This window comes from Agelaius phoeniceus, chromosome 18, assembly GCF_051311805.1.
Source record: "Agelaius phoeniceus isolate bAgePho1 chromosome 18, bAgePho1.hap1, whole genome shotgun sequence".
NCBI lineage: Eukaryota > Metazoa > Chordata > Aves > Passeriformes > Icteridae > Agelaius > Agelaius phoeniceus.
In genome coordinates this window covers 5444301-5469706 of record NC_135282.1, presented here as the reverse complement: position 1 = coordinate 5469706, position 25406 = coordinate 5444301, and the positions used below count along the sequence as shown (strand labels likewise).

The 25406-nt window shown below is 43.1% G+C and overlaps 3 protein-coding genes across 5 annotated transcripts; 2 read left to right on the top strand and 1 right to left on the bottom strand.

The window, feature by feature from the left end:
* Window positions 1-493: 493 nt before the first annotated feature.
* On the bottom strand, window positions 494-14832 carry CCDC117 (coiled-coil domain containing 117). 2 transcript variants are annotated; one of them, XM_054645590.2, is made up of 6 exons: window positions 14345-14762; window positions 13701-13751; window positions 13125-13358; window positions 11595-11732; window positions 10788-11064; window positions 494-1277 (listed from the first exon to the last, which is right to left on the bottom strand). In XM_054645590.2, exons 1-5 carry the CDS (start codon window positions 14620-14622, stop codon window positions 10812-10814), a joined length of 954 nt encoding a protein of 317 aa, XP_054501565.2. In that variant the 5' UTR covers window positions 14623-14762; the 3' UTR covers window positions 494-1277; window positions 10788-10811. The 2 variants fall into 2 exon arrangements, with proteins under 2 accessions (XP_054501565.2, XP_054501567.2); XM_054645592.2 differs by lacking the exon at window positions 494-1277 and having other exon boundaries at window positions 8118-11064; window positions 14345-14628; window positions 14734-14832.
* Window positions 3341-5719, top strand: XBP1 (X-box binding protein 1). The gene is made up of 5 exons (XM_054645593.2): window positions 3341-3601; window positions 3685-3781; window positions 3859-3993; window positions 4471-4634; window positions 5390-5719. Exons 1-5 carry the CDS (start codon window positions 3393-3395, stop codon window positions 5577-5579), a joined length of 795 nt encoding a protein of 264 aa, XP_054501568.1. The 5' UTR covers window positions 3341-3392; the 3' UTR covers window positions 5580-5719.
* Window positions 14833-15067: 235 nt separating the features above from the next.
* LOC129128341 (solute carrier family 2, facilitated glucose transporter member 11-like) lies at window positions 15068-25347 on the top strand. 2 transcript variants are annotated; one of them, XM_054645589.2, is made up of 13 exons: window positions 15068-15224; window positions 15525-15614; window positions 16601-16699; window positions 18215-18375; window positions 19046-19170; window positions 19402-19531; window positions 20037-20185; window positions 21022-21209; window positions 21696-21806; window positions 21917-22018; window positions 22548-22623; window positions 23060-23187; window positions 24103-25347. In XM_054645589.2, exons 1-13 carry the CDS (start codon window positions 15207-15209, stop codon window positions 24319-24321), a joined length of 1596 nt encoding a protein of 531 aa, XP_054501564.2. In that variant the 5' UTR covers window positions 15068-15206; the 3' UTR covers window positions 24322-25347. The 2 variants fall into 2 exon arrangements, with proteins under 2 accessions (XP_054501564.2, XP_077044001.1); XM_077187886.1 differs by lacking the exon at window positions 15525-15614.
* Window positions 25348-25406: the final 59 nt, after the last annotated feature.

Genomic DNA, 25406 nt, shown 5'->3' with positions numbered 1-25406 from the left:
GGGTGTGTGAGACATCTCTGTCACAAAATATGGGCTGTCTGAGCCAACTGATGCTGCCTGCAGTGCTTGGGACATTGCTATGGGGAAAATACAGACAGAACTCCAGCAAGAAGGCCTGAAGGTATTAGAAGAGGTGTAACAGGAGTCACTTCAGGTACAGGTGTGATGGGATCTCTCCCTCACCACAAATCAGCTAGGTCAGAGGACTGGACCATAAAGAGACCAAAGTCAGGCTCTCCAGCCCATGCCTTTGCCCACAACCAAGATCTAAGATGGAACTCAGGCAGACCTACCTCACTCTTCCTGGAAATTCTGGGTGGTTGGAAGTACCAGTAACGTGTGGGTGGAACATGAGGACACGAGGACAGGAGGACAAGGAACTGGAATGCAAGGTACACGTATGTTGGGAAAGTCACGGTTTGGAGTTGAACTCACTGTGTCTTTTCCATGCTTTTCTGGTGGTAACCTGGAACAATCACAGAAGCCAATGAAGCAGAATCCAAATAATTTATTAAGTATTAATGGAGAAAGGATGAGATCTGAGTGAAAATCACCTTTCTGAAGGGCTTGCTTGTGGCAGTGTTAAGAGAAGGGAAAGCCAATGTCACTTTGGACAGCATGCAGGCAGGGTGGCAGTTCCTTGCAGTAGCCAGAGGATACAGATTCTGCATATTCCCTGAGACTGAGAGCACTAAAACTTTAAAAAATGCACTCCTGAATCCAAATGTGTAATGACAAAATTTAAGAATAAGTAAAATTAGTTTACAGGTTTTGAATAACCTTGTTTTAGGCTGCTAAACAGGTTCTCTTCTCATTTAATCAGCTATTGATACAGGTATGGGAACACTCCAGCTGGTGTCAAGATCTTGGGGGCCTGGGCCACCATCCAAGTATTTTCAGACACACATCTGGCAAGCAAGCTCTTTCTCAGATTATCTTTTCTCTATGCCCCCCTCTTCCATTTTACTTTCCTCCCCTATTCCCCCTTTTTTAATGTGTAGATAACATTGAACACACATTTCTTTCTCTGTATCTGAGATTACACAAGGGTAAAGCCTCTCCACCTTTGTTAAACAAAATTATTTCCTCTGGTGGGTTGGCCACCTGGAACATAAAACATAAAGCTCTTTTAGCAGGAACTAATGTGGTTTCTGGCAGGACAGCCAACAGAATCCTCATTGGCACATCCTTGATGGTAGTGCTGAACCCCCCAGCAGGGTGAAGGCAGGGTGAGAAGCATTCTTGAGTCACGTGGATCACAGGATTAAATCAAATGACTGAAAAAAAGAAAATTACAAAGACTGGAATGTGTAAACAGTGAAGGGGAAAAAAAAGTGGAAATCAGAATTAAACCTGAAGCCTTTTTGTTAAAACTCTCTGAGAGAGTGTCACAGTGTAAGACCAGCTTTATGGACTTTTCTTAGGCACTCTTTTACCCAGGGACTCAACCATATATTTAATGAAACACTTTATATATCCTAATGGTATATAATATTTGTGAGCCTAAATATATTCTCAGCAACTGCCCCAGAGCTTGTCTTAGTACCATTAAAACTGTTCAACAAGACTAGAATGCAGGGTGTCATGCCCTTCTTTTGCTAGCTATTACTGCCAGCAGTAATGGATGCTGTTATTATACTCAGTAACAATGGACACCACCAGTGCCAAGGGCAGCTTCCACTTTTGTTGATAACACATCATTGTGAAGTAGCTCAGGCACCACTTCTAGCACATATGTCCCTGCACTTCTGTCGTTTATTCATGATCACAAGTGTTTGTTACAAAAGGAAAGGTGCTTTTCATGGGCTCTGGTTCCACATAAAATTAAATAGGAAAAGTAAATCACCTGCAGACAGAAGGTTAGGATTTTTCTTCAGTCATAATAGCAAGACATATGGATATCTTTATGATAAATCATATCATGATAAATCAGATCTCTGCAGTATAGCTGTAAATATTATAAATCAGCAATGTAAGGCAGCCCTGTTCACCCCAATTTTCTTGCAAATAAGGGCAACTCAAAATGGATGTCTGAAATCTGAAGCAGTTATTAATACTGAATCTGCATTTTGGTCGAAAAAAGTAACACTTTAAAGTGGGAATTGGAATTACAGAAGGAACATGAGTCCAAATCCAGAAGAGACACACAAAAGAGAAGCAGTATCTCCAATGGCCAGTGTCTCAGGGGCTTAGCAGGACCCGAACAAACAATTTTTTGCACTCCGATTAAAAGGCTTATTGAAAAATTGCCATGTTTTTCACAAAGGTGTCAAAGTAGAAAGATGAACTTTCAGCCTTAGCTCAATGTCATGCTGCAGTGCGCAAGAAAAGAACAAACACAAGCTCACAAATGCAGTTTGTTCTCTGTATCATGAAAGCCTGGCAGAACTCCAGTGCTGGAGTAATGCCAAACCAGCACACCAGTGTCTTTGATCTTCTAAAGCTCATGTTTTCCTTTAGTGTTTAACATCTCCACTAATTTAAAATCAATGTACAAATGGCTTTCAAAAATAATTGTGAGCAGCCAAAGTCTCGACATTTCATAACTATTCAGGTCGTTGGCAACTGTCACAAGTGGAAACTTGGAAAGCTGCAGAAGCTGAGCTGCCGGAGGTTCAAACTCCGTCGATGCCCTGCAACCTGTGCATTGCTGCCCGTAGGTTGCTGAACACCTGCACTCCCATGGGCAGAGCATTTCTAGGCTTTCTACCTGGAAACCTTCTGTCTGAACCCCAGATCTATCAGATCTGACTCCAGCCCGTCAGGGCAGGGTGATTTCCTCCCTCAGAAGTGCTCACTTCACTCCCACACAGCTCTGCTGCTCCTCAGGGTTCGACTCCCCTGAGGGATTTCTGCATGGTCTCCTGCAGTTCCACTCATCAATCACTAACATCGCTGCCTTTTTAGTCTTCTTAGACTAAAAAGTTCATTCTTATGGCAGCTGCTACAGGTCCATTCGTGGCACTTGTGGTCCTCATGATTATGCTTGTGACTACTTGTGACAGATCGGCTCCGGGAAGGAGACCAGAGGGAGATTTCATCTGAATCGCCACGCCAGGCCGGGCTCACTGCCTTCCGAAGGAATTTCAACTTTGGCCACCGCCATCGTGGGTCTGGCCCGAGTCTGGCCCGGTCCCCTCGGGCCCCTCCCGGCCCCGCTCTGCCCTCACAGCCGCCCGCCCCTCGCCAGCGCCTCACAGCCGCAGCCCCTTGTCTGATGCAATTCGCTTCCCCCCTTGCTCGCGGCCTCGGGCCAATCACGGGCTCTCCCGGCCTTGGCGTCACGCCTCGCAGCCAATGAGCGAGAGCCACGATGGTAGAAATCCGGGCGGGGCGGCGCAGGGCGCAGTCAGCCGCGCTGGTGACGCGGGCGGCGTGTCCGCTGTGCCGCCATGGCAGCGCTGCCCGGTGCCGCGGCCCCGCGGCTGCTCCTCATCCCTAGCAAAGCGGCCGAGGCTCCCAGCGCCGCGGCTGCCCGGCATCTGTCCGTTGTCCTGCCGGCAGGAGCCGACCCCGGCCTCCCGGGGATGGACACCGCGCAGCCGGCCCGCAAGCGGCAGCGGCTCACGCATCTGAGCCCGGAGGAGAAGGCGCTGCGCAGGTGAGTGCGGGGCAGCGGTGGCGGGGCTGCGGCCGTACGTGGTGGGTACAAGATGTCCCGCTGATGGCTGCTCTGCCCCGCAGGAAGCTGAAGAACCGCGTGGCGGCCCAGAGTGCCCGCGACAGGAAGAAGGCGCGGATGACAGAGCTGGAGCAGCAGGTGGTGGAGCTGGAGGAGGAGGTAAGGGGCTGCGGGAGATACGGGGCTGGAGCAGGGGGAGCAAGGGAGCGGCCTCCCTGCCTCACGGCTCTTTGCAGAACCAGAAGCTACTGCGGGAGAACCAGCTCTTGCGGGAAAGGACGTGTGACCTCGCGAGGGAGAACCAGGAGCTCCGCTGCCGCCTTGGTTTGGACGCTCTGAAGACGGAGGAGGAGGAGGGTGACGAGTTCCAGGTGAGCTGCGCTGCTGGCGTGTCCGCCCCGCCTTGGGCACAGCTGCCCCGATCCCGGGGCAGCCTCGGGGCTGTGGGCAGGGATATGCCGCAAAGACCTTTGTCCTCCATATGGAGGCTGTCCTGAAACTCTGCGGCTGCCAAGTCGAAATGGGTAATGTGGGAGGTAGAAAGCTGACTACTTCCAGGCTGTTTAAGACAGTTTTCTCTGGTTTTCTACTATATAGAGGTGAAGTAAAAACTGTTACAGTCATGTAGGTATGTCTCAGATGTGGTGGAGAGGGTCATTTAAAATAAATGTGCAAGAGTAGGAAAGCGTCACCTAACTTGGAAATTACCTTACCTTCAGGTTCCTACAGTACAAGCAAATAGGGAATTTTGTGTTGGAAGCCTTAGCAGAAGAATTATGATCTTGAAGATCATGTACTGTACTGCCTGCCAGAACACTTGAAATGACTGAGTTTTTGTCTTGGTGCAGGTTGTGAAGGAATCCCAGGTGGATGAGATCAGATTGGTGACCGGGTCCGCTGAGTCCGCAGCACTCAGACTACGTGTTCCTCTGCAGCAGGTGCAGGCCCAGCAGTCACCATTTCTGATAGTTTCCACATGGATTCTGATGGCAGTGACTCTTCAGACTCTGAGGTGAGCATCCAGTCCTATACAAACTGTCCATGATATTCAGAATTACTGTAGATTTAAGATTAGCGTTGTAATGTTTTGATGTTAAATCATTTGGTGATTTCTGTTTATTCTAAATCTTGGCATGCCAGAGCTGTGCACCAGAACAGCTGTGTTAGGCTGTGTCCAGTGAGTATAGGAATTCAACAACACCCACATGAAAAAACCCAGTCCCCACAGCTTTAGTTGTGTGCAGGTCTGCCTAAGCCAAGTTTTGGTCTATGCTCTGTGTAGCCAGCAGGCACTGTGGTCTTTGTACTTGATGGGTACAAGATCTTAAGGAGTTTCTAATAGTGGCTGTAAATCTTAAATGCATGTATAATTCCCTGGGGATTGCCAGTACCCTTACAAAAAAAGCTGTGGGCAAATAATGACTGTGCCCTGGCATAGATTGCCCAAAAGGTGTGGAGTCTCCCTCACTGGAGACAGTTGAGAACCATCTGGTGCAATTCTGTGCCATGTGCTCTAAGATGACTCTGCTTGAGCAGGGAAATTGGACCAGATGTGACCTTCTGTGGTCCCTTCCAACCTGGCCTATTCTGTGAATTTCTGCAAGATGGGTAACTGCCTTAACTGTATGTTTGATAATATTCTTGGTAAAACAACTGTGATTGCATCAGTGTATGTTAACTTCCACGTGGAGGTTAATAGAGGCCACATTTGGTGTCTGGCTGTAACAGTAATAAACTGTCTTTCTAACACTGTCTTTCATTTTGCAGTCTGATGTCCTATTGGGCTTTCTGGACAGTCTGGACCCAGAGTTGTTTCTCAAATATGCTGATTCAGAGTCAACGTGCCTGGAAAAGCTGGAGGAAGAGATCTCTGGAGAAACAAATTCCATACCAGCCGCCCTCTCTCCCTCTTTGGGGTCCCCATCAGCCAAGCTGGAAGCCATTAATGAACTCATAAGGTTTGATCACGTGTATACAAAACCCCTGGTAGTGGAGATTCCTGTTGAAGTGGCCAACCAAACCAATATGCTAGTGAAAATTGAGAAAGAAAATCTCTCTTCATCTGACAACAAGGCCATCCCTGAAGCCCCAGTGTCTGTGAAGAAGGAACCTGTAGACAGCTTCATGCCTGAACTGGGCTTTTCTCATCTGCTTTCTTCTTGTCATAGCCTTGAAGCCTCAAGCTACCTGTTGGATGGCTGTAGTGACTCTGGGTATGAAGGATCCCTGTCTCCCTTCAGCGATACATCGTCCCCGCTTGGCGCTGACCATGCGTGGGAGGACAGCTTTGCCAAGGAACTCTTTCCCCAGCTCATCAGTGTCTAACGTGGTAGTGTTAACTCCCTGGGAGCAACTGTCCTGGCAGGAAATCAGCAATGCCCCTTTGGGGTCTATGTGGGCAAAATCAAGCCCATTCAGAAAAGTGTTTCTCACCTTTACCATGCTAGTTGATGGTATGAAAAAGCCTGGGGTGTCCTGTCCTGCCCTGGCTCCCCCCCAGTCAGTGTTGGCTTAGGAGAGAGGCAGGTTTGTTTCTCAAAAACTTGCTCATTCTCTCTGAACCTGGAAATGTTTTGTTTTCCAGTTAAAATTTTAACACCAAAAACTAAACTGGGATATTTATGTATAGGCAACTGGGCTAGACCTTAATAGTCTCTAAGTCTTACAGCTTCACTAAATGCTTGTTTTCCATTTGCTATGTAGAGTTGCTTTGTCCATTTAATATTTAACTGTATTGGTGCAATTAAAATGCAGTGCAGCTCACTGACCCTGTTTTGCCTTAGAACTCACTGGGGAGGGGAGAGGATCTGGGCCTTGGAGAATTTAAGTTCAGGTCCCTCAGTGTCTCATCCTGCCACAATGCATTGAGGAGCACTGCTCATAAGGTGTCTGCAGCTGGATGCTTCAGCAGTTCCCTTTTGGGGGCATTGGATGTGGTAGACAGGTTTGTGTGAGGGCCAGAGCTACTGAGCAAAACCTTCAGCCTCTGTGAGGCAGGCACATGGCAGGAGCTTGAGGTCTGAATATTCAAAAGTCGAGGCAGTGGTGGCACCCTGGTGGCCAGTACTGCTGTCCAAAATTCTCTCAGTCTGAGGGGAGGTGGGAGAAAATGGTTGCAGATTCTCTATGACCACAGGAAATCTTCAAGCATCAAATGGACTTGTCAGGAGCCAATTTCAAATACCACAGCAGGACTTCTCATTGTCCACATCCATTTGCTCCAATATCCAGTATTTATCACAACATTTCTTTAAAACTTGGAGAGACAGAAGAAATTTTGTACTGAAAATAAGAGAGCTGTTGCAGGTGTTGGCACAGCTGTTCTTGGTTTCAGTACTATTTCATGTTTTGCATTCAATTTTGGCAAAAATAACTTGGGGTGGGGAAGAAAGAAAACCAGAGATGTTTCAGTCAGTAACATTCAAGGTGACAGGACTGCTTTGGATTACAAGCTTGAGTAACCTAGCTTATAATGAAGGATTCCACCTGAATAGTGGGTAGAAGTAAAGACTACAGCTGTGCAGTGTAACAAATTTAGATTAAAAATCCAAGCAGTCAGAAGAATAAATTACTTTAACGGTGGAAAAGAGGGAGTATCAAATTGTTGCAAATCCAAAAAAAGCAGAAGTGAGGATTTGATCTGTAGTTTTGCAATACATTCTGTTAGCACCCTTCTATGGAGCCCCAGCTCCTCCTGGCAGCCGTGAGCAAGCCATTTCAACATCTAAAAATCCAAAGGAAATTGTATTACAGTCTCCTTTCCATCACAGTGGGACATGGGATGTGCCTAACATTTCAACCTTGTTAAGCACAAGAGACAGCAATGTTCAAGGACGTGGTCTTTACACTGTTTTGCTTCCCCTTCTCAACTTAACAGCTCTATCCTGGCATGCTTCATCCTGACTTACTGCAAGCACTGGGTCCCACAACAAGGTGTTAATAGTTACTGAGACCTCTTCCACTAAAAACACAGAAGTAGTTCTTGCTTGGTATCTGGAAGCCTACTACCATGGAGAAATCCCTATGAGCACTAGTATTTTCTACTAGAATCAAGTTCATTAAGATGGTACACAAAAAAAGCAAGTCTTACCTTCCAACGAAATTACTAAAATCTGAATTTAAAACTCTTCTCAAACATTCCTTAACTTTAAAAATACCTAGCCTGCTTGGTTCTGAATAGTTTTATTCTGAAGTCAAATAAAAGATCTCAAAACACAAGCTATAGCAACATTAATTGGTACCCCTATTGCTTTGTCAGAGGCCTATGAGAGACTTAAAATAACTTTTCCTTCCTGGCAGCTTCAGGTTTATTCTATTCTGCTCTTGCCTTCCCTTGTCCTGCTGAATACTGTGGAGGAAAAAAAGAGCATGCCTTTGACATAACATAGATAAATTCCAATCTTCTTAAGCCAGAAGAGTACTTTACTGTCCAGCTGAAGGACTGCACATAGACTCCCAAGGTTTTATCACTCTTACCAGGAATGAAACAGTCATCTAAAAAATATTTTAGAAAATTTATTGAAAACTGACATACAAAGGGTGATTTGGTCCCAAGAGAAGACAGACCAGAATCAGATCTTTCATATTTCAAAATAATGTTTTTCCTAATACTGCGTCGCATTTGCCATCCCGTTTGTGAACAGCATTAATAAAAGTCTTTAATGAAGACAACAACAAATGAAACTCACAAATACAGAAGTCTGTAAATGCCCACAGCTTGATCTCTCATCCAGTCACCCTCTCCAAGTGATGGCTGTAGCAAGGATCTTGCTCAGTGTTCACTTGGTTCCCACTCTTCCATCAATTTAAGCAACTCAACCCCTCTGTCTCCTACCACAAGGGCAGAAATGCATTGTGAAAAAATGAAAGCAAATGTTTTCTATCAAAGCAAACTTTTTAGACAATTTTTTTTTCTCCATCTCATAGTCTTTGTCAACAGTGCACCGCTCTATTGTTGTTTTAGATGGCAGGTAACAGGTCAGTGATGCCCTACTGGCATTGAGTTAAGAGGAAAAACACCTCTGAAAGTCAACCTTTGGTACAAACCTAGGAGGAAAAAAAGTATGCTTAAAAGCCATCTACAACAAACTCTGCAAATCTGATATGCAATTTGGTGTTTTTAAGAGGAAAACAACTGCATCAATTGATGTATTTAAGCCTCCCAGAGTTTTTTTTAAATCTTCTGTTGCAGTTTCAATGTTGTTGAGATGGTTTCATCATATTTTTAAAATTTTCATCCTTTTTTTTCAGTTTATTTAGGATTCAGAGCTTTCACCTAAAATACTTTAACTACAATCCAGCAAGCTGAAAACCAGTCACTTACTTGGAGGCATCACATTTTCTACCTGCAGTGACTACAGCCTTCTCCAAACTGACTGCTTTATGTTCTACTCAACCACTGGAGCACATCAGAGGCTGTAGGTATTAAAAGATGTTCAGCAGCTTAATAACACAGAAGAAATTTTCCACAGTTCATGCAAAAGATTTATAGCAGACCCTGAAATTAAATTAGGCATTATAGCAAGATAGGCTGCACATGTTCAACTTAATAAACCTTCCTGAATGGTACAGGTGTATACTGGTTTCCAGAATAATATCTTACTCAAATGCTGGAGTGTTTTTAATGAAACTCTAAAATGTTTTACCAAGAGACAGGAAATTTCAGACAACCTTCAACAAAAGCAGCAAGATAAACAGGGTTTAACAAACAGGTATGTTTTGAACAACCAGAAGGACTGCAAAAAGAGAAGACTGATTTTAAGCTTTTAGCTATGGGTTATTCAACAGTGAAGAATATTATCACAAGGATTATCTTTTAGCTGTGCAGAGGAAGAGAAGATTTTCTGCAGCTGCATTCCTGTGTACTTGCTCCTTTATGTTAGCAAGATGTCAAAACTAGATTGGACGTAGGACTCTGAACAGAACCTGTTACTTGGAAAGGGATTTCTTATAAAAAGCCTCAATTCAGGTATCTCTGAGAAAGCTCAAGGACTTATGAATAAAAGATAAAACCCTTAAACAAGTTAGAAAACCTTAAGCATAACAAACTGCTGTGCATTGAGAAAAGGTACAAGCAATAGCTCATTGTGAACTCCTTTCCTTGGCACCCTGTGCAGGGTAGAAAATTCTTTTGGCAAACATCTGTATAAACAATGTGATGCTATATTATTGGCACATACTGTGGCTTAAATTTTATGTCTAGATTCTCTCAGGAAAAACACAGGCATCTCCTTTACCTCAGCACCAAAGCCACTGACTTGGGTACAGACCCAGCATTTGAGCCTCGTAATGGCAGCAAGCACCATTATCCCTGTTATCTGATTTACTTATCATCTTTACCCAGATCAATGGATGCCATTCATTTCATCAGAAGTTACACTGTCTTGACTGACTTCCCAACTCCAAGCATATAGAGAATCTCAGCACAGTGTAAAATGTGAATCTCTTTGCTGAGAACCACTTTTCTCCAAACTTTGCGTTGTTCGGGGAGGGGAACATCAAAAACCCACAAATCAAATTTAGAAGCCAATGAACCAAAGATGACTGAAGTTAGCAGGTATCCTGCCAGGTCCAAGTGCTGGCTTTACTTTCTACAAAGCAAAAGACTTAAGCTCAGCTGTAGTATTCCTTCCCTAGCACCCCATGGACTGTGTAATTTCTACATCTGAGTTTACATAAAGTCCAAACAAATAAGATGATGTGAAAAGCTGTATTACCAGAGGGACTGCTTTTCTATCCATGACTAGATTTGAAGATGTTTCTTCCTTTACATTTTGTAATTCAAATTAAACCAAATGGCCAAGAATAGTATGTGCACCAGTTTCAATGGCTCAGTAAGACAAAGGTGTGGCTTAAGCCACAGTTACATTCAGTATTTGGATTTTATGCTTTACCAAGGGCAATTAAGAGGATATTTCACCATTAAGCAAGATGGAAAGCTACTTCCCTGTTCCAAAGGCCTCTGAATTACCTTTTCAGTAAAAATAAGAATATTTAAGAGATTGGAACACAGAAATCTTAGGGTGTTTCCTGGCCACCCTATGATTGTGGTGTGCTTATGATTGTTAGTAAGAAAACAAAAAAACAAATAATATAACTTCAGATTCACACATCAAACCAGAAAAAAATAATCAAAAAACATCAACAATAGGCATCAGAAGCTCACCACTTCCAGTCTAAAATCTGGCATCTACAACTCCATTTCTTCTTCTGCACACCCAGATATTCCCAAACTAGCATATGGATCTGGAGACATGGCAGTCTGTTGTGATCCAGGGAACGTTTCAGTCTGTGGGTCAAAAGGAGCTCTTGGTATTGGCTGCTTAGCTTGACATACTTCTGTACTCTGCTGCTTGAAGTTCTTAACAGAAACAGACTTCAGTTTATCTGTCATAAATTCAGGAAGAGGTTTCCAAAGCACGAGTTCCATAGAAGGACGGCTCCTAGAAGGGATGGAGTTTCAGTAAATTTTAAGTTCTCTAAGCACATCTATTAAATGCAGAAGATCTTCATCCTTTGAGCTAGTCTGGAACCATATTCCAGAAAATAAATACCTTTTTCCCCCCCTCTATTAAATTTCCTCTTCCCTATTCCCTAGTTCCCTTATTTCTATTCTAACCTTGTATTTCCTCTCTTTTTTGCACCAAACTTGACCACCGTTGGTCACACTTCAAGATCTTCTCATTTTGGAAATTCATATACATAAAACCAAACTGACACTGGTTCACTCAACAGATTTCACTCTGTAGACATGAGGAGTACAAAACACATACTTGATGACCACTCCAGTTACACTTGTTTCTTTTTTACATTAGGACAGTTTTTCCTATTTTAACCAGATGAGTGGTGTGTTATACAATGTTGGCTGCATCATGCAGTAATCAAGGACATCTCCATAAACATGAAATGAGGTCTCTCTCCTTTCATTTGCACATGTTAGCTACATAGCACCATGATTTCCTCCAGAACTTACATAGATTCTATTATTTTCTTTGTCAGGACTTCACCAAAATCCCTCTTCATCCCTTTCTTAAGGGTATCTGACAGGATAAGAGTGGGCAGATTGCTAACATTTCCATCAGCATGAACTTCCTCATCTTCATCAATTATCCTAGGAATGGAGGGGGAAGAGGGAGATAAACACTATTGAGCATACTGTTATCAGGAACATCCACTGCAGACTACAGTCACATCTATGTGCTCTGCTCTGTGCACATCTCTGACCTGGGCTGGGTACCAGGAGCAGCAGGGCCATGTTAACATGAGGCTCTCTTGGGCTAAAACACCCTGAGGAGGACTCTCAGAAGCCACTTGAGCAGCAATGCCACTCCTGGTACCTGAGCTAGCTTTGTTAACCCTGTGTTATCCCAGCAGTGTCACTGCAAACACACACTGAGAGAAAAGAAATTCCCTCCAAAGGAAACAATGATTCAGTCACATTACACAAATGAGTCTCAGCTATGCAGCTGCTTCACCTGCTCAATTCTCCAAAATTGGAATTGAGAATTATTGCAAAGGTACTGGAAATACTGAAAATAATGCTTCACTTTTCACAACGCTGTGCCAGTTTCTGAGATTAAATCAGCACAAATTGTTGAAGTGTTTACAACAAATGGAAGCATCTCCTTTGGTTTTGGTTTTTGTTTTATAGAAAATTTAGCAGTGTAGCTGGGAAGAATAGGGAACAATCCTCCAAGAAGACCAAAGCAGACACAGACAGATAATAGAGACAGATTTCACTACTCTGATTTACCCATTAAAAAAATATCAGTCTAACAGTACCTTGCTTCTCCTTATGCATGATCTATGGAGTAATCTACAAAAAAATCTCGTTTTAAAATTTCTATAAATTTAGGCTTTTCTGATCATCTGCAGTGGTCATTTTAGATATTTTGGAATACCAGCTCACCTGCAATCAACTGATACATACACATGCCATTCCCAGAAATCTTTCAAGGGCCAGAATGCACAGTAAAATTATTTAAAGACTACAGCAGACTGTCTATAGCCACCCAATTACCCACATCACACCATCAGCAAGATGAATCTCAGCCTTACTGCATATGTGCAGAGAGACCTCTTTGGTTCATGTTACTCCCTCCACTGACAAATTCACATCTATTTTAAGTTTAAATCACAGAACAAGCTGCAATTGGTTGAAAAAAAAACTGAGCTCAAGCCTGAGCAGGTAAATGTTAGAATTTGAGCTTCTGGATGCTCACAGAAGAGCATTAAACCCAATTAGGGTATATTGGAGCTGCATAATGATTGGGAGCAGGGTGTCATTTACTCAGCATCTCCTGCTCTAGCACCCAAAATTTCAGATCAGCCTGAAGACTCACAGGACCAACCATAGGTAGCCTAAAATTAAATCATTTGAACAGAAGGTTCATCTCAGACTTACAGCAGTGTTATCACACTGCTAAGTGCTAGATTTACCCCTGAATGCCCACCAAAAAAGGGAAAGCTCAGCAAAGCCAGGCTACTCAATCCCTGCATTTACCTGTCCTCAATTTCCTGAAGTTTCCTGCGAGCAACCTCGCATTGCTGTTCCCCCATTGTCTGATCCATTTCTTCACAGGGAATTTCTAACATGGCAGTTTCAGGACCGCTGCCACCATACTGACTTGCTACCTCCCCAGCTGCCTGCTGACCTGCACAAAGAATCCATTCTTCAGTGTTGGGATTCAAAGAGCAATTTTTGGTTCCTGTCAGTCTCTTCTTCCGCACAGGACAGCTAGGAAACAAAGTAAGTTTACAATTGTCAACAAAAGAAACGTGAAAATCGACAGGAACAAATGTAAAGTGCATTTCAGCAGCATTGACACTCTATGGCAATGCCACCTCAACAAAGAAAATAAATTCACATTGCTCTTAGTAAAATGTGAGTACCTATTCAGAAAAATCAGTGCCACACAATTAATTAGGTAACAGAAATGGATTTGGGCAATTCAAGGGAAGAGCTCCAAATGGAAACAATTATAGATTTCCTTCCTGTTTGTATTGGAGGTGAGATGTGCTCAAACAAAACAAAAAGCAAATCAGGATTTTTCAGGCTATAAAAGACAAATTAATTTACCCTTCTGCCTCTTCTTCTAGCTTATGCTTCCTTCCACATCGCACAGAGACACTACAAAAGAAAAACAGTTACTTAGCTTCAAATTGTATCTTTTGGTTACACTGATAGTGTCAAACAATATTTTCCTCCCTTTTCATCTGAGATCAATGGTGACAGTGTGTCACCAGCTGTGATGGGAATAAAAGTTTGGGACAATAAATAACCACATTGTTACAAAGGAAATCAAAGGCAGCTGTAATTGCTCAGTTCTCTGAACAGAATTCCATGCCGATTTCTTCTCTTTTACGTTATTTCGTTTTCCACAAGGGGCAAGACCAATTTTTCGGTCTAAAATTCAAATGCTTCAAGAAGCAACACACGACCCAGCTTGAGTCTCTTAATATTCTGTATCACAGGGACATACTGAAGAAATACTGAAACAAATAAGTGAGTTTGAAAGTACGCAAATATGCTGGTTCTTGCCTTTTAAACGGCTCCTTCATCCCCCCACCAGCCAGCTTCAAGGTCCTTAACCGAGCACAAGACAATTTTCTAACCTCCTACCAGCGCAACACTGCTACAAGGAAACAAATCCCAGCCGCCTCGCAAAGCACCCGCCGCAGCTCCCCACAGCCTGGGCCCTGCGGAAGGGCTCTGGCACTTACTGGCTGCGGCTCCTGGTGAAGGAGCTCACCGGGGCCACCGTCAGCCCCTCGCTGTGGCTGCCGAGCGCGGCCAGGGAGGCCAGGTCGAAGCTGCTCTGCAGACAGAGGCCGGAGGGTCCGTCCACGCCGTCGTTTCCGATCCCTGCCATGACCATGCCGGGCGGCTGCAGACGGCCGTGGCCGCCGGCTAAGGGCTCCGGGGCAGCGGCCGGCGCTGTGGGGAGCTCCACGGCCGGGCCCGCCGGGATGCCCTGGAAGGATCTGCCTAGCGCTGCCATTTCCTGCTGCGGGGGAAAAAGAGCACATCAACGCCGCAATCCGCGCTGCGCCACACGCCGGGCCTGCCCGAGGCGCTCCCGCACGAAACCTCCTCCGCCCGCCGCGCTCACCCGGGCCGAGCCGGACCCGCGGCTGCGGCCGCCGCTACAGCCCGGGTCTTTCCAGGCCTTTCGCCGCGATCCGATAAGGACCCGCGGGCACTGTGGGAGCTGTAGTCCCGGGCACTGGGAGACCTCTGGGAGTTGTAGTCCCGAGTGCTGTGGGACCTGTGGGAGTTGTAGTCCTGGGCGCTGTGGGAGACGCGCTCTGCGAGCGGGCTCCCCGCCGCCGTGGCCCGTGAGGGGGCGCCGCGGTGTCTCCGAGGGTGTCCGAACAGCCCCTCTCTTGTCCGTGGCCCGTGAGGGGGCGCCGCGGGGTCCCCGAGGGTGTCCGAACAGCCCCTCTCTTGTCCGTGGCCCGGTTTAATCCCCGCAGCGGGGCGGGCACGGTCCGGCAGCCAAATCCCGGTCAGCTGAGGGGCTCAGGCGGGTTAGGGGAGGTGGCGAGCGGAGCTGAGCTGAGCTCCGGGCGGCAGGAGGGAGGGATGGCGCCCAGGCACACGGTAACCGCCCGTCCTTGTCTTTGGTTGCGGGGGTCTGCGGGTTCTGCGCGGAGTTAGAGAAGGACAGTGCATGTACACACTGTAAGAGGTGGGAAAGCTCCCTGAGGCTGCTGCGAGGCTTTATCGAAGTTTGACATCCCTGTCACAAAGTTCAGAACCCTTCAGGAGAGTCCCAATGGGCGGGGAGAAAAAAAACCAAAACCGATCAAACAAAATGACAAGAAAAAAACCTAAAGCTGTGTCTTAAGAATACATTAGTAACTTAAGTTCTTTGGCACCTTTTTTTTTCCTGTAACATAGTTTATTAAATTTTGCAAAGGAAATCTAATTCAGCCCATGCTCAGAATGGAGCACCAGCCCCTGCTCAGAGGGTCTAGCTCGCCCTGCAAGGTAAGCAGAACCATCCTGAAGGTGGATCCTGCAGGGAGTTTGTAGTTTTAGCAATGATGTACAGATGTGAAATGTGTGGGAATTTCATGTTAGCATTTGAGTATAAATACATTAAGTGATTAGACTCGTAAGGTTTTGTGCTTTCCTTGGACACCTGGCTGTGTTAGAAAGTGGAAGCTGTAAAAGCAGCTTTCTGATTCTGATGTTTTACATTGAATACAAATTGAATTTTGTTTGTGTCATGTTTTTGGAATGAAGTGAACGCCCTTACAAACTGTCAGGAGTTCAGAACACATGAGGCTGTTATCTGTGCTCTCTCCTAACTCCAATGTCAGACAGCATACCAATGTCACGAGCCCAGCTGATCTGGGCATGAAGAGCAAAAGATCTGTCATAATAAAACCTAAATTATATGAAGTATGTTCATTATTTTGGGTTGTTTGTTTGTTTATTTTCTGTTCCTTCTAGATTCCCGGTTGTACCCATAAAACACACAAAATAGGTTTACAGTACTTAGTTACTGTAAGGGTCTGAGCATGCCGTGCCAGTATTTACCACATCAATTTTGGTTTTTTCTACCATACTCACTGCAGCCCATACTTATAACTCTTAATTCATTGCTTTGGTTGACATTCAGAGAAACACTTTTCATTCTTGGAAACTATAAGGAAATGTAAATTGGATTTTACTTTAATAAGATCAATTTCAACTTGCAAATTTCTGGGAGGGAGGGAAGAAGGAAGGAAGTGCTGATGAATTATCTTTAGGAAGGACACAGCTCTGTCAGAATACAGTACAATATCTAGAATAACTCAGCATTTCTGGGAACTGGACCAAGAATGAGAGTGATGAAGAATTAATCTACATACCTAACAATGAGAAATTCAGGGAATAGAAGTTTATTAAAAGAAATATGTACAGGCTTTATATATGAAGGAAGGGGAAATTTGATCACTGAAGTGCCTTGATTTTCTTTTGCTCCCCAGCTCCCCAGCTGGACGTTGTTCCTGGCTGTTTGTGCTGTTGGAATTGGAGGCACCTTTCAGTATGGGTACAATGTCTCTATTATCAATGCACCCACTCAGGTAAAAGCTCATCTTTTATTCACTGGGCTGTTTCCTCTCTGAACTCAGCCACAAGGCCAAATGTGCTTTTGCTGTGATCACAGTGAGAACTGAAGCAGTTCTTCCTCTCATATGAAGGAATCTTGTTCATTTCCTAAGTGGTTTCATGTGCATTTGTTTGTGAGTACCTCCTGTCAGAGCTATTCTGTGTCAGACAAAAGTGTTAATATGCCTCATAAATACCTTTATTTTTAGAAGGATTAACTGAGTAAGTAATGTATTTTCTGATTACTAAAATAGCCCAGAACATTTTCAGTTGGAAGGGACCTACAATGACCATCTAGTCCAACTACCTGACCACTTCAGGGCTGACCAAAAGTTAAAGTGTATTACTCACAGCAATGTCCAAATGCCCTTGGAGCATTGACCACTGGTCTGGGAAGCCTGTTCTGTTTGACCACCCTTTCTGTAGGATGTTTCTCCAAATGTCAAGTTTAAACCTCCCCTGACACAGCTTTCAGCCATTCCCATTCTTTCTATCACAGGGAAGAACCATAGTCACTATTTACAGGTGGTCATCACAAGGCAGATTACTGAAAAAGATCTCTTTAGGGAATTAAAATGTTCCATCTCTAGTGGCTGAGTATCTTGTAAATATTTTCACTTGTTACTTGAGCGTTCTTTGCTGTAGCCTCCAGGATTCTGCATATTTTGTGGATGACTCAAGGATCTGAGCAAATATTCTTGTGAAAGTGGTGGGTATCAGTTTTTGCTACCAGCTGATTTATTTGCTTGGAAAACTGTGAAGACTGAATTTGCTTCAACACTGTATGCTTTTTACAAAGCTTCAGAGGAGCTGTTTGTGAAAGAACAGGTCATATGCTGGGAACAGAGGGAGAGTCCAAGAAGTTTGGTTCTTCTGTAGTCTTTGTTTGCAGGCAAAAACAGGAGCCTCTGATTACAGACACATGCCAGTTCAAGTGTTTCTAAAGGCAAATTTTAGAAAACCAAGCATGTGGAATAACAGCTTCAAAGTTCTGACACATGAATACTGTAAGGTGGAGTATTATTAGAGCTGAAAAAGGGATTTTACTATGACTTTTTGGATTGTACTAAGGCAGGGAGATTTAGACCAAGTGTCAGAATGAGTCCCCTGACAGTAAAATTTTTTAGGTGGCAAGGCTTCTGTGCTGTGAGATGTTCCTAAAAACAGTAGGGCCAACCATCCACCCTGTTCCCCTCCTTGTTCAGAAGGACCTCAGAGCTCTCTCATGGCAGTGCATGTCAGGGTTGTGTTTCTCCTCTGCTGCAGCACCTGAGGCAGGGCACAAAGCAGAGCTGCTCTGCAGCCTTTGAAGTGTGGGGTGTAGGAAACACAAGGTCTTCCTTGTGGTCAAGGAACATTCTGCCAGTCAGCTGATATCTCTTAGAATTAACTCCCAGAATTGATTTTCAGGACTGGGGTGCAAGTTATTTGTAGTGCTGTGTGTAGGGCTGTATAAAATGCTGCACATTCATCACTCTTTTCTCCTGCAGCATATACACAAGTTCTTAAACGAGACCTGGAGCAGTCGTTATCACAAGGAGCTGAATCCAGATTTGCTGACTTTTCTTTGGTCTGTCATTGCTTCCATCTTTTCCCTCGGAGGCCTGTGTGGAGCCCTGATTGGAGGCAGCATGGCCATTCGCCTGGGCAGGTCAGTTGCAGCAGCAGACGTATCAAAACATGTTTGCTTTTCCTACCTTCTCACTGGAATAGAAAGTAAATAAATGGGAAAAGAGTGGGAGAAAAGAGTACCTTGGTGAAAGTGAAAGTTCTGTCACTTTAAAACTGAGTTTTCTAGTACAATTTTACAGTTTATTCCAATGTGACTTTCAAGCATGAGCCCTGAGTTATGACCTTTGTCTTTGCATTACATTTACTGAAATCTGAGTAGGGGAGTGCACACGGAATGTGTTGGAGACATGAGTTTCCCCCTGACACATTTGCAGCCCTTGTGCCAGTAAGGACATGCTGCTTCATCTGTTGCACTTCATTTGTCTAAATGAAGAAACCCCACTCCTACATTGTCAGGAATTTCTGTCATATTTATACATTATTCTTATGTTTAGACATTTTAAAAACATAAGGAGTTGTATCAGATATCTGGGTTTCCAGGGAATAGCACGTTTCTTCAGTATAAAGTCTATTTATCCTCCCACATTATCAGAAAATAAAACTTTAAAAACCCACATTATTACAGATTTCCATAATGTCTGGTTGAGACATTGGGGGTTTTTTGTTTGTTTTAATCAGTTTTTGTTTGTTCTGTGGTGTATTATTATTATTTTATTTTATTTTATTTTATTTTTGTTCCTCCTTTTTAGGAAAGGAGCTCTTTTGATGAATAATATTATAGCAATACTAGCCTCCATTTTAATGGGGATCAGTTTTCCTACAGGATTATTTGAGTTACTGATTGCTGGAAGGTTTTTGATTGGCATAAATTCAGGTGAATGATTTCTTATTCCTACTATCAATAAATTATGGTGAATGATAAATTATTGTTATTTCTGATCCTTTAGGTTTTATGATGAAAATGTTCTGTAGTTTAGCTTGGAATCTGAAGGCAGCTAAATGAATAGGAAATTAATTAAGTCCCACTTTGTGTGTGTTTTGGTTTAGTAACTCTTTGCAAAGCAATTTCTATTGATAGGAAAATGTTTTTTCCATTTACTTGCAGGTGTTGGGCTTTGTGTGCAGCCTCTTTATATTGGGGAGTTTGCCCCAAAACACCTCAGAGGTGGCTTGGCCATGGGGACTTCCATCTTTCTGACTGGGGGAATTCTGACAGGACAAATAATTGGTTTGAGGTAAGAAATGTTTGAGGGTTTTTTTCCTGTTTTGTGTTACTCCTATGTAAAGAATTCCAGTTTCCTACAGCTCATTGCAGCACATTCCTTGTGCCATTGTAGCATTAGAATTCACACACAAGGTCCCCCTGGGAGGAGAAAATCCTGCTTGAGTCACCTTATTGCTACAACTGCCAACCATCAGTGCTGTCTCCTCAGGGGAGTCGTGTCAGTTTAGATGGGTCACCAGAACAGCATCAGTAAAGCAGCCACATTGGAGCTGAGTTCAAGTTTTCTGCCAATTTCTTGCTGGAGACAGTGGATGTTGGCAAGGACTTGAGAGCAAAGGACTCACATCTCTGTATCACAGCACCAGCACTGCTTTTGTCCCCTGTGTGATCAGAGGAAGTTGCTCAGGCCTTCATTCGGCTGGAACTTAGAAGTTCCAAGAGCAGAGACTGCCTTAAATAGTAACCAATAGCTAATTATTATATTTCTTTGCCTTCTTTTTCCACATTTCTCACAGAGAATTATTGGGTGGAGAAAAGCATTGGCCTCTGTTGCTATCCAGCAGCTGTATTCCAGCATTAGCCCAACTGTTATTCCTTCCATGGTTTCCTGAAAGTCCCAGATATCTTCTTATTGACAGAGGTGATGAGCTAAGCTGTGCCAAAGGTAATATCTATACTTTCTGTTCTCCAGAAGGGTACAATGAATATATTGGATTCCAGATTCTCCTTTTATCTTTATCCACACAGCACAGTTGTATCATCTAGTGCTTTTTGGCCCATGTTTTTCCTCCAGTGAGCTTATATGGAAGAAGGGATTGTGGAACTCAGGAGCCCATAATGGGTTATGAACAAAACTTTATTACCCTATTTCAAATATAAGTTCATTGACTGGAGCTCCAAGCTGATTACTCTCAGTGGAAAGTTCATTAACAGGATCATCAAAACTCCTACTGTTGACCTTAAGAAGACAGATTGTAATTTGAGATATGTTTAATCATGAAGATTTTAAAGGAACTGATGCTATATAGTCTTTAAGTTTTAAGACCATTTGTAAAGATTTTAGTCTGGGATCCAAATGACTTCTGTTTATATTTGCCTTAGGAGAGGATTTTCTGTCTTTGCTCCAGCTCACGAACTGCATCCATTGGCAACATTAAAGTCAAGGCCATAACAAAGGACTCAATATCTGCCTAGAATTTAAGCAAAACTAATCAAAATGGCAAGAGTGTCCTTTAAGGAAAAGACTATTTGAAGGTTTGAGGTTCAGATACAAAATATTTTGCCTGATGAATATTTCAAGGTCAGATAATCCTCTAAAAAGAAGGAAAGAAATGCCACAGAATTCTCCAAATCCACCACAGCAAAAAAATTTTGAAAAAACAAGCAAGTCACAAAGCAAATTTTTCATATCCTAACAAAAACCAGGTCTTTATGAAAAGAGATTATTTCCCAGGATTTGTGGCTAATAGATAAATGTAAATGATTTTTTTCTCTTTGTAGCTTTGAAACGATTTCATGGTTCCTCAGAGTATCGGAGGGAGATGGAAGACATCCAGCGGGAATGCTTTGCCTTGGACGGGGAGAAACCCAGGAAGCCCTGGCAGTTATTCACTGACCCTGCTGTGAGATGGCAGCTGATCACTGTCATCGTCATGACCATGGGCCAGCAGCTCAGTGGCATTAATGCTGTAAGAGTGAACAAACAGCTTAAATAAGTATTTCATTTCCACCTGGTTTTCACAAAAGATCCATGAGGAGAAGCTCAGTGAAATGGGATAAGTAGGAAAGAATGTCCTTGCATTATTTTGGTGTTTCTCTTTCATTTTTTTCTCATTTCTGTGTTTCTGGTATGCAAACTTTTCTAAAGAAAATGACTTGATACTTCCTCTGAAAAAGAAATAAAGGTGGATCAGCTTAACCCAGTGTGTCTGGTTTAAGACTATAAAGAATATTCAGTAAGTTGACTGATCCTCTTGGCTTTTATGATAGCAATATATTTACTTAAGACATGAATTTAACAGGTTGTTATTGCTGCTTATGTTGACTTAGTAACTCACAACATAAAATACAGTGATCTATCTGTTTAGTATGAACATGACTTTGTTTCCAGATAATGTTTTAAATACCAGAAAAACCTCATTGTTTGTTTTTGGTTTTTTTTTTTTCTGTTGTAGATTTATTTCTATGCAACTTACGTTTTTGAACAAGCTGGGATCGTGGCAGAAAAAATCCCGTATGTGACACTTGGCACTGGAGTTTGTGAGTGTCTCACAGCCCTCTCCTGTGTAAGGAGCAGTTTGTTCTACTTCCCAGTACAAAAAGCAATGATTCTTCTTGAAGAATATTGGTAAAAATGAGATCAGTATATTAACAGAAGGTTGTATCTTGTCCACAGGGCTTGCTGATAGACTATGTGGGAAGAAGATGCCTTATCATTGGGGGTTATCTCCTCATGACACTCTGGTGCACTGTTCTGACCTTCTCTCTGACTTACCAGGTGCAAGGGACTCGTTCCTGTTACCCAGTGTGACTGAGGAGTGAAAAGGGCACGTGGTGACACAGTAAGGGGGACTGGGTTTAAGCTGAGAGCAGGGTTAGATTAGGTAGCAGGAAGAAATTCTTCCCTGTGAGGGTGCTGAGGTCCTGGCACAGGGTGCCCAGAGAAGCTGTGGCTGCCCCTGGATCCCTGGAAGTGTCCCAGGCCAGGCTGGATGGAGCTTGGAGCAACCTGGGATAGTTGAAGGTGTCCCTGCCCATGGCCAGGGGAGGGATGGGATGCTTTAAAGCCCCTTCCAGCCCAGCCCACACTATGACTACATAATTCTGTGATATGATTTAGTAAAAATCATTGAATGAACACTGTTTAATGTCTCTAAGCAGAACTGTTAAATAAATTAGCTGTAAAAGAGTAGTGTAAGACTGCTGGTCTTAATTGAAATAAAATACAGAAACATAACTGTAAAGCCTGACTTTAAAACTGGATTATCAAAATCTGAACTAAACCTTCTCATTGTCTTCTGTTTCAGGAGCTGTACTCCTGGGTGCCTTACATGAGCATGATGTGTGTATTTGCCTTCATCTTGAGCTTTGGGCTGGGCCCAGGTATTGCACAGGAATCTGTGTGAATGGGGGAAGTCTGGGAGGGCTGGGGTGTCACACAGCCAAGAGGCCTTTGCAGCACAGCTGCTGCTGCTCTGGCTGGGGAACCCAGGTGAGGCCATCCTGTAGCCCAGAGCTGAGGCTTACCATGCATGATTCCAGGGCAGCTACATGTGAGGGAGGGCTCAGTTCTGCCCTTCAGAGCACAGGGGATCTACACTTGTCAGAAGGGGCCTGCTCCCTGATCTGTGCTGCTGAAATGGGGCTGTGTTTTAGTGGGACACTTCCTGCAAGGGCAGCAGCCTCAGAATTGTGCTGTTAGGAATTATAATAGATCAGCTAATGGCATATTCAAAAGCAACTCAGTCTTTTGTAGCATTGGAAATACCTCAAGTTGACATTCAGCACAATTCTCTGTTCTGTTTCTGAACCATCCCAGGTGGCATAACAAACACCCTGACAGCTGAGTTATTTGTACAGTCCTCACGTCCTGCTGCCTACATGATTGCAGGGACTGTGAGCTGGATCAGTTTCTTTACAGTTGGAATGCTCTTTCCCTTCATAGTGGTGAGTATGAACAGCACAATTTCCATTTCATCTGCTCCCAGCTTCTATCCTAGTGCTTGTATTGCATTATATACACTTGTATATATTACTGACACCTGACCAGGATGCACACTGCCCCTCAAATGAATTTAACTAGATTCAGTCCCTTTTAAAAGTATTTTTTACACATCACAAACCTCAATAAAATATGGTAAATGAAAAGTAAAGGAATGCACTGGAGGGCAATGTTCATGTTCAGATGAAAAAAACCAGAAGGTATCAAAACCAGAAAAACTTAATCAGATACTGAGATTTACACAAAACATTTTTAATAGTGCCTTGTGCTTTTATGGCAAAGTAATGTTGAGGTGGTACCTGTGGCCAGTAAGTCACATCCCTGAGAATTTGCTGAACTGACAGAGTTCTGTAAGCAGATTATTGGGAAAGCCAAGACAGGCTTTCATATCCAGCTTTGTATTTTTAGTTTTAGCACATGTTCTTGACAGCAAAACCTGCAGGAACAGAATGAATCTGGGTATCTGGATCTGCCTGTCCTTCCTTCATGGTTGAGCTGTGCTTCTCAGTAAGACAGTTGGTTTTTTTTAATGCACAGTATTGAAAAATGTTAACATTCAGAGAAACTTAAATTATATAATCTTAAAATATGTGACAGCTAAGTAGTAAATGTTGACTTCTAGATTGTGACATTTGACTGTTTAAATGGTTTATCTTATTTTTATTATAAAGTCTGCCCAATAATTGCACAGCACTTGACAGTCTTTTATCTAAAAAGTTACAGGTAAAGATTAGGTTGAATGACTCCTTTTAGAAAAATATCTGAGCAGCAATGTTAAGTGTAAATGGAGACAAAAAGCTTGTTTTCTCTAACCTACTATTATTACTCTTGAAATATGTTGCAATCACATTTATTTTCAGAATGGACTGAAGCAGTATTGTTTTGTGGTGTTCTTACTGGAGTGCTTCTTTGTTGCTGCTTTCATCTTCCTCATAATTCCTGAGACAAAAAACAAATCTTTTCTGGAAATCAAAAAGGAATTTAACAAGCTTAATTTTGGAAGAAATGCCAGGAAAAAGGAAACGGAGCTTTATGAAAGAAGGCAACTCCAAGATGAATTTTTAAAGGTTTCTGCATAATTTCACAAATGCAACAGAACTTCAGTGAAAATTATGAACCTTGTAATAAGTGATCAAGTGGCTTATTAAATCTTCCTGTGTATTTAGAGGAAGTGTAACTAAAGGCAAGTTAGTACTGCTGTTAAAACATGTATTGCTGAAATACTATTAACAACATATTGTATTATCCACAGAAAACTTGATCTTTAGCTGTAACCTGGTGCTGCAGGGATGCAGAAATGCCAGGGAGGATGTTCAGTGAGGCCCTCTGGCAGATTTCTGCAGAGAATTCAGCAACTCTTGCATTTCAAAGCCCTGTGTTCAGTTTGGGTCACTGGGCATATCCAAATGCTCTGCTGAGTGTAATATTCTGAGTTCTTGTTAAAACCCATACAATAAATGATAGCTGATATTTGAAATATTCCAGTTTATATAGAAATAGTGGTATTTAGTTTCTGTTTTTCCAGTTATGTAACTTTGAAAGCCTTAAAGACATTCCTCATCCACTCCTACTACTGTACTGTGCAACGAAAGTACAGCACTCTCTGATTACTGGTATTTGTAATAAAAACTTTTATCCTGATAAAAGATTGCCTGGGGTTTCAATTTGGTATATTTTTCCCCTAACCTAGCATCTTAACATTTTAAACTATGCAACAGGGTGAAAATTCTTCTAGTTTTGGAGGTTAGTTCCCATCAGACTGAGATCTACATACCCAAAAGCATGAAGTAGCAGAGAGGACAGATGACAGGAATTAAATACTTTTTACATTTACAGGGAGCCTGTAGGACATGCTGAATGAGCCTTCTGCCCCCTCTCCAGTATTTTTTTATGGACTCTTTTTCAACTTAAAATAAATTCTTCACATGTTAGGAAGTAAGAAATCTCACATCTGGTGTTTGTGTGCCTCTCTGTTATTTGTTTCCATACCTGCCACTGCCAGGACAGTGGCCCAACTTACCCAGTGCAACCTTTCCTGGCTGTAAGCATTTCCAAATGCCATCTGTTACCCAAGTGCTGCAGCAAGCATGGATTTCTTTTCTATTTATTTTCCTCCTCTCAGAATTAAAGCTTTTAATGGAAGTATAGGAAACAAACACCCTTG

Coding starts and splice junctions, on each gene's coding strand:
- XBP1 (XM_054645593.2), top strand. CDS start 3,393: ATGGCAGCGCTGCCCGGTGCCGCGGCCCCGCGGCTGCTCCTCATCCCT. Junction 3,602..3,684: donor GAGGAGAAGGCGCTGCGCAG/GTGAGTGCGGGG, acceptor TCTGCCCCGCAG/GAAGCTGAAGAACCGCGTGG. Junction 3,994..4,470: donor AGGAGGGTGACGAGTTCCAG/GTGAGCTGCGCT, acceptor GTCTTGGTGCAG/GTTGTGAAGGAATCCCAGGT.
- CCDC117 (XM_054645592.2), bottom strand. CDS start 14,622: ATGGCAGCGCTAGGCAGATCCTTCCAGGGCATCCCGGCGGGCCCGGCC. Junction 11,733..13,124: donor CTTCAGGAAATTGAGGACAG/GTAAATGCAGGG, acceptor CTCCATTCCTAG/GATAATTGATGAAGATGAGG. Junction 11,065..11,594: donor AAGAAAATAATAGAATCTAT/GTAAGTTCTGGA, acceptor CATCCCTTCTAG/GAGCCGTCCTTCTATGGAAC.
- LOC129128341 (XM_054645589.2), top strand. Junction 16,700..18,214: donor TTATCAATGCACCCACTCAG/GTAAAAGCTCAT, acceptor TTTCTCCTGCAG/CATATACACAAGTTCTTAAA. Junction 21,807..21,916: donor GTCTCACAGCCCTCTCCTGT/GTAAGGAGCAGT, acceptor TCTTGTCCACAG/GGCTTGCTGATAGACTATGT.